At 37.6% G+C, this 8525-nt stretch overlaps 1 protein-coding gene across 1 annotated transcript; it reads right to left on the reverse strand.

The window, feature by feature from the left end:
- Positions 1–1437: 1437 nt before the first annotated feature.
- gtf2f1 (general transcription factor IIF, polypeptide 1) lies at positions 1438–7839 on the reverse strand. The gene is made up of 14 exons (XM_037689581.1): positions 7708–7839; positions 7233–7294; positions 7004–7050; positions 6768–6840; positions 6447–6640; positions 5830–6000; positions 5503–5708; positions 5273–5423; positions 4618–4673; positions 4372–4503; positions 4176–4246; positions 3860–4001; positions 3605–3737; positions 1438–1856 (listed from the first exon to the last, which is right to left on the reverse strand). The coding sequence occupies exons 2-14, from the start codon at positions 7242–7244 to the stop codon at positions 1652–1654; spliced, it is 1593 nt and encodes a 530-aa protein (XP_037545509.1). The 5' UTR covers positions 7245–7294; positions 7708–7839; the 3' UTR covers positions 1438–1651.
- Positions 7840–8525: the final 686 nt, after the last annotated feature.

The following is an 8525-nucleotide window of genomic DNA, read 5'->3' on the forward strand; positions in this document are numbered from 1 at the left end:
CTAGAGTTCCCACACAATTTAGTTTTTTCAATTTCCCACTTTTGCTAACAACAACAAAAAAAAACCTTATTTGATACTTTGGTAATGTCTTCTGTATCACTAAAACATTCATTTTAAATGTATAAAAATGTTTGCCTAGTTTAGGTTAGATTTGATTATTTTTTGCTTGAAAAAACAAACAAACAAAAAAATCTGCTCACAAAGAGTCGTCCATCCATCTTCTTTACTCGCATTTTCCCTTTTGGGTCGCGGGGGTCACTGGTGCCCATGTCCAGCTATCGCTGTGCGAGAGGCGGGGTCACCCTGCTCCAGTCCATCACAGGGACACGTAAGGACAAACCATTCACTCTCACCTAGGGACAATTTAGTTACCAATCTGTCTAACATGCATGTTTTTGGTCTGTGGGAGGAAACGAGTACATGGAGAAAACCCATGCATGCACGGAGCGAACATGCAAACTCCAGCCGAGGTTCGATCCAGTGACCTTCTTGCTGCTGAGAGGCAGCAGCAACTGCACCACCGTGCTGCTGCTCACAAAGATGAACTGCAAGAATCAATTCTTCTGGAGAAAAATAAATTTAATTTAATTTCTAATCTCCACTTTCCAAGTATTTTTCTACTAACATGTTTTGTAAAACTGTTCAGGGTAAAATAAAAAAGCATTTGCTTTAAACCAGCAGAAATACATTTATTAACGATTGCCAAGCATTGAACAGTACGTGCAACAAACGAGTTCATGGTTTGCACTTACAGTCCTCAGAATACTTAGTAAAGTTTACTGGAAGTAGTTTCCAATGTGTTAAAGATTCACACATCGCTGCCATGCAAGATGCTGAAATGACAAAGTATTTGGCATTTCCATCTTTTATATTTAAAAACTGGAAAAGCGCTCAGCATATCTTTATAACAGAATTTTGTTCTTTCAAAAAAGTAATTTAAATCAAAATGTCTAATTTCTATATTCATACTAATCCACACCTGGGAAATACTAAAAACAATTATCTTGCGTTTTATGGCTCTAGAGCCCTGATAATCCCCAGTACTTACTCAAAATAAATGTTGCTATTTAATTATTCTGTCTCGTACGCGTCTTATTACCTTTAATAATAAAATAAAACAGCCCCTTCAAATCACATCCGTTTGACTCAAGTGTCATTGTTTGAACTTTTAAAGTTTTTTTTCCACTCATTGCATCTTAGCTTCTCTGTAAACATTAGGAATGCGTTTTATTTCTTTAACAATATACTTTCTATAAAACAATAAAAATTTTGAAAAACTATGTCCCAATGGCGACAAATGACTTTTCTTCTGATAAAACAAGAACAAACAGTTACAATAAGAAAAAGACGAGAAAGAAAATGGTCTGGTTTAATTTTATTATAAAAGGTTCAACTACAGAAATAACCAGACATTTCATTTTATTGAGCTCTAGGCTAAACTGTTGGCACACAAATAAGTTTTCACTCAGTCAACTAAACCCTGTTCTCCACTGAGAGTTCAGACTAAATTAAATCCTGAATGTTCTACGAAATACTTTCAGAACCACAGTCTGTAAAACAGTTCCAGCTTCAGCTTCCTTGTACAAACCCCTTCAAGTGTCGGAGAGGAACAGCCGACCTTTCTCCACCCCTTCCCACTGCCTCCGCTCACTTACTCCGTGAGGTAGAAATGCATTTTGTCGTTGACGTTTTTGCGCTCTGGGTTGAGGCGCTTCAGGATCTGTGCCAGCACGTTGACCGTCTGCTCGCTGCTCAAACCCGTGCGCTTGGTCTGGAACTTCTTCAGCAGGTCTTTGGTGGTCATCGGTTTACGGATCAGGTAGCGGCGGACCGCCTCCTCAGTCAGCTGCACGTCACTGTGGGGAGGGAACAGAAACACCCTCTCATATTTTTCTCATATTCAGTATTGGTATTCAGTCATACCCATCTGCTCACTACAGACTCATGTTCGGGCTGCTGTTTAATATACTGTATTATTTTACATTATTAGTGTTTAGTGTATATCTTAGATCTTTTAGCGTATATCCTTATATACTTTTCTTTATATACATTGTATTTTTGGGTGTAACTGGGATCCCGTGTACACAATGTTGTTCCACCTCATGTACCACATGTGATGCAAATGACAATAAAGAAACTTGATTTTTTTCTTTTTTCAGTATGGATCTTGATGTCAGTTTTGTAAACTGCCTTTTTTTATTACAGTGTATTCATTGTAATGTCAAGAAAAATCAGTAAAAAAAAAAAAAAAATCACGAACCAAAATCCATACAACATTTTTGTGGTTAATATGAACATCTGTCGGGAGCCCTGAGCAAAATTTATACGCTGCTCAGTTCATGCCATGAGTCCAGTTTGAACTACTTTAAACTGAAATGGGAAACAGACCTGGAGGAATCAATATCGGACTTAATCTGGAAAAAGATCCATTAAGAACATTTACTCATCCTCAATCTGTCTGAGACACGCTGGAATTCAATTCAATGCACTGGTCCAAAGACAAGTTGTCCAAGATCAAAGCCGACCTGGACCCCGCATGTAATCATTGCAAACAAACTCCAGCTACACTCTTGCATTCTGGACATGTCCCAAACTGCAGAACTTTTGTCAATCTATCTTGTACACCTTCTCTGGGATGTGTGGTAAAACTGTTCACCCACCACCATTCATCTCACTGTTCAGGGTGGTCCCTATGGATACGTCCTTCAGCAGATGTGAGAGGGATATGATTGCCTTTGGCTCTCTTCTGGCCAGGAGGCTCATTTTGTGCAATTGGAAGGACCCTCACCCACCTCCATCATATGTACAATGGATAAGCGAGGTGATGCATCATATCCATTTGAAAAAAAAAATAAGATAAACCCTGAAGGGTTCAGTAAAAAGATTTTGGGACACTTGGCAGCCTTTTATGTTGTATGCTGAAAACATGTCAGTGCCAGTTTAGTTTGTTTTTGTATGTTTAACTGATCCGGTGTGGGAGGGGTGGGGAAGGCTTTTTGTTCTCTTTTTATTTTTTGTTCGAATGTAAAAAAAAAAAAAAGATAAAAAAAAGAAAGTGAATGTCTGTCAGCTAGTTAACTTATGGAAACAGTCAAAGGGACTGAAATACGTAATTAAGGATGTAGAAGTCAGAGAAGTCTGATGTATCTGTGTGTTTTTATACACTGATTTGTTGAGTAAAAGTATGCAGATCTAAAGATAGGGAAGGTTAAAATACCAAGCTCTATCTTTATGGTGCTCCACCACCCTGCTTAACCCCTGATGTCTATTTTTCACATCATCTCACTTATTCTTTCTCTTTTTTTCACATTTAGCAGAAGGCTCACCCACACCTTTTTGTCCACTGAATCATCTTCTGAGATTCTACACACGTCTTATTCCACCATAACTGCTCACCTTCTAAGACTACAACCAGTCTAAAGTAGGTCAGTCCCATGACTCCAACTTCCACTCAGTTTTCAGCTGATTCAGCAGAATTGAATTTTGGGTATACATTTCAGTAAGATCAGCAACACTGATGTACTTCCAATACAGTGAAGTCGTATGATTTATTTAGCTAAAATCGTGGCAACGTGTGCAGCGATGTCTTGGCGTCAGACAGTACCTTGAGCTGGGGGTGGATTTGCCTGATGGGGTTTGAGGTGTGCTCTTCCCAGAGGGAACAGGACTCTGAGTGCTGGGCTCTAGCTTGAGCCGTTTGGCAGCTGGTGAATCCGTAGCAGCACCTTGTCTCTTCCCTGCAGGAAACGGGTTGTGAAGTTAACAAAAGACAAAGAGGATTACAAAAAACGTATCGTTAGCTTTCTCATTTCAATTCAAATAGCTTTTGATGTTTTTCTGCTGCTTTATAAAAGCACACCTTGCTCCAGCTTGGTGGCAGCGGCGCGGAGCGTGTTGGAGGTGGAGGCAGAGTCTATTGACGGCGTCCCAGGACGACTTCCTGTCCTGGAGCTGCCTGCTGAGCCGCGGCCACCTGCGCGTTTTGGAGGCGTTCGCTTCTTCTGCAGATCAAAGTAAAAAGAAACGTAGCGATAAATGTAGAAACCTTCACCTCCAATCAATCACAATTTCTTACAAATCAGCTACTGCCAACAAATCCAATTACAGTAAACAATCAATAATTAATTAAAAAATCTACTAATATCTAGTTTCTCAGCCCCACACATGTTAACCACCATAAATAAAGCAGAAGCCGTCTCTCCCTCAATGTCGCTGTCATCTGAGCTCTCCGACTCGCCGCTGCTCTCTGTGACACAAAAACCCACAAAACAAATTAAAATATGCTTTGGACTTTTATTTTATTTACTATTTTAACATTGGCTTGTAATTCTAAAGCTGAAAAAAAAAATACAATCTTCATAAAGCAAGTACCTTTTTTCTTCTTCTTTTCTGTTTGAACAGGGGTTTTCTTCCCTTCCTCCTCCTCTTCCTCCTCTTTTGCTTCATCTTCATTCGGCTTCTCCTCTTCGCTCTCTTCCTCGCTCTCCGATGCTTCGTCAATCCCTATAAAAATTCAAATTTTGAGAGAAACCAACATAATAATTAATATTTATCTCTATTTTTAAACATTTTAGCTTTTTTCCTCTTATACCATACTAAATCCTAAACTGTACCGACCCTTGGGGTGCTCCTCTTCTTTGGTGGGTTTTTCGTTTGTTGGCTCTTCATCGGAGCTGATGACGGACAACAAATAACAAATTAATACAAACAAATCCAAAAGAAAAATACAAAAACACAAGCATCACAATTTTCCCCTGTCTAGTTTAAGAGATCACAACAAAATCCAAAATTGCAACATGAAATGAAGTTAGCATTTTTTCACAGTATGAACATGAAAATACTTCATTTGAAGTAGTTTAGAAAAAAATATCTGTAAAAGTGATGGCCTTGCTCTTTGTCTATTCTGGGTTTATATTCATTTCTATTCCACAATTTAGCACCTACAAGTGGTGGATTTTTGCTGCCACCTAGGAGGAAGTCTAAAAATATGTGGATTAATTGGAATAAGTTATGTTTGATAAAGTTTGTCATTATAAAGTCAGAGTTGCTCAGTAATTGACTTAAATGTAGTATTAGCTTCATTCATACTTTATTTTTGCAGTCAAAGTTACATTGTCTGCATGAGTAAAAAACACAAATTCTTCACTTTAAGCAACATAAGAACAACTTAAAAGTATAATAAGTGATCCTGTGCTCATAGATCATGGATTTATACCACGGGAGGTGTTGAAGTTCGGTTGTAATGTCCAGAAAAGAATGTTTGTGCTCTGACCTGCTTTCATCCGACATATAATCCACTTCTAGACCCTCGTAGTCCCCGTCATCGCTGTCTTCAAGGGCCTCTTTGTCACTGCCCTTTCTCTTCTTTTTCTTTGTTTTTCCTTTCCCTGTCCCTTTGTTTGTCTTTGACTTGCTTTCTCCATCTAATAAATAAAAAATAAACCCAAAGCAATTAAAAAAAGCTCAGAAAATTTATGGTACATCCAGTTTCTTTCACCTTACCGTCGCCCATGCTGCTGTCACTGTCGTCGCTGCTCATCTCCAGCTCGTCTTCCAGATCGTGGATGAGCAGGTCGGCCCCTTTCCCACCCCCCTTCTTTTTCTTCTTCCCGGATTTGTCCGTCTCCTCTTCATCATCCTCACCGCGCTCCTGCTCCCGTAGACGCCTCTGAAGCATGATGCTGAAGTGGTTAACCACCTTGTTCCGCCTACAAAGAAACGAAAAGTAAAACTGGGTGGAGTTTTCATGCGAATACGTTTTAAATACAAAAAGTTTTAAGTCATTTTCAAATGCACATCCTTGTTTTTTTTTTTAATTTTATTTCTCACCTGCCCCACTCTTCTTCAGCTTCTTCAGCTGTCAGAGTTCGATGCTTTGCCTGTTGTGTGAAGTTGTACCACCCGTGAACAGGAAAAGCCTCAAAAGCTCCGTCAGGACACTGTGTGAAAATGTAGTAGGATGCATTTTCTGTGACACCACCCTTCTTCACCCCTTTGAACCTGACACAAGCAAAGAGACAAGACAAAAAAATAAAAAAAAGGAATTCTATGAAAAGGGAGTACAAGGTGCCTTGTGAAAAAGTAGCATTTTCTTTTTTGTTTCTAAGAATACATCTCATTAACTTAGGAGTGACAAAACAAATTTTAGTCATAAAATTATTTTAGAGTTTTTAAAATTTGTCTCCCATAAATTAAATTTTCTCAAGATGTAATGTAGCTGATCAAAAAGAATGAAATCAGCACATAACAATAAAAGCACAAACTTTATGCAACATGGTGGAGAAGAGAAACGAGGACAATACGCACAGCTTCATACGTATAGTTCTTTCAAATTATTAAACAGTACAGTTAACTTCTGCCTAAACATACTCTAATGTGATTCTGAAACACAATCTGTAAAGTTAGTAAAATATAATTAAGTCACAAAGAGGACCCTCTTTCCTCACCTCTTGCCAGCTTTGCCATTGACCTTTAAAATCCACGGCTGGTCCTCTGCCTTGAACTCACGGGTCACAATACCAAACTTCTTCCGCCGAGCTTCCTCACGCTGTTTCTTTCCAAACTCGCTGCCCGCACCACTTTCTGCCGTCTCCTCCTCTCCATATATCCGCCGAGCGCTCATGTCTCTCTCCATACGAGCCTGGGAAAGTAGAAAAAAGTGACAAAAAGTAATGTAAAATCTGAAAGCATTTTATTTTTATTATTATAGTATTTTATATTTGTCTGATTTACTTTAAATGTCACTTATACAGATAAATGAAGTCTACCTGTGTCCAGGTTGAACAGTTAACTCTGTCCCCTGAATTGAATGCCATTATATTGTATTTCTTGCTGGTATTTCTATGAAAAGGTAAACAAAGATGGAATCAAAAGGATTATTTGGTTAACACACATTTGTCCCACTCAAGGTTTGAGGGAAAAGCACCATTAGATTTTGTTTAATGCAAAAATACTATTCAATTTACATTCATATCTAGATGTGTTTAATAAACATGATACTTACTTAGGTACTCTCACGGTGTATTCGGTGGTTGAAGAACTGCTGCTACCCTATTTAAAAAAAAAAACAAGTGAAATTTTACATTTTCATCCAGAGTTGTAGGACATATTTGTGTTGCATATGTTGACGTTTGATTCAGACGCGTTGCTTAATATCACAGTACTCAAAACAAAATGTTAATGTTAGTCTAAAAGAGGGTTAACATAAAAATAAAGTAAGGACGTTGACTTACCAGAGAAGTCATGGTTGATCCACGTCTGCGTTTCTCAACAGCTGCTTCAGTTTTTGGGTACACTTTAAATAAAGAAGAATTGATATGATGAGAGCACATAAGATTAAAACCAATCTTATTTAATGACGACGCATTGCATGACAAAAAAAAAAGCACATAGAAATCCAGGTGATGCCATTAAAAACAAGAGGCTAGTCGGTGTGATTTTAATGCTAACACAATCTGGATTTGTTTTGGTTCCGGTATAAAGTCAAAATAAAAAAATAGAGAGCAGCAAAAAGACTTAAAACGCTTTCGTGACTCGTACAATCGGCACAAAAACACAATAAGAAGATAAAAGTTGTTTTAACTAGCTGATATTACCAACAGTAGATTGTAATGTTAGCTGCTGTTGCTAGCATTAAATGCTCAACGCGTCTGCTCACTTCGCTCAGCTTTAACTGAACTAGTGCATTCTAATGTCGAGTTCACTCACCTATGTGTGAAACTTGGAATAAATAAACGAACTCGAGTGTTTAGGACATTAAATTAAACATGGTATGTAGAGATTTATGTGTATGGTAGAGATAAAGTTCACCGGAGAAATTGGTTCTACCGGTTAATACGTTCGACTGGAAACATTTACTTGAAGCAAATGGTTCCTTCCGCTACAGAGGCCCTTAAGCCAAACGCAAACAAAAATACTTATAAACAACAAAAACCTCTTTCCCCTGCTCTCCCCTATCAAGACAAAACATTAAAATAATATCAACATTTTAGGTGTCAAATCAAAAGCAGTTCTTCCAAATAAAAAAAGTGTCACACAATAAAGGAAGTCTTCAAGTTAAAGTAGTGAATAGTTCAAAATCAAGAAGTTACGTCTTGTCAGGCACTTTTGTGATGTTTTTTTTAATAAACAAAAACCATTGACGGTGTTTGAAGTTTAACCTGTAGGGGTAAGTATATAAGCTCAACAAATGTGTACTGTCGAGGTTTGTTTTATTTTACCCTGTGGACAAAAAAACATTAAAAAAAAAAAAAAACTGAGCTTGTCATGTATAGAAATAAACGTGTGAATATGTAGAAAAAGTTTGGAAAAAGTTTTTTTTATTTTTATAAAAGTGTTAATAATTAATAAGCTATTTTGCTGTTTTACATTAAACTTGGTTTATTTCACAAGAAGGATATTTTAGCATTTACTTTTCTGTCCAAATATACTACATTAAGTCAAGAACTGAAAAATATCATGTAAAGACGGAAATACTTTTTCAAACTGAGAGAGATTTAAAAAATGTAATCAGTGAAAACTGGTTT

This window comes from Nematolebias whitei, chromosome 15 (assembly GCF_014905685.2).
Source record: "Nematolebias whitei isolate Nwh7 chromosome 15, NemWhi1, whole genome shotgun sequence".
NCBI lineage: Eukaryota > Metazoa > Chordata > Actinopteri > Cyprinodontiformes > Rivulidae > Nematolebias > Nematolebias whitei.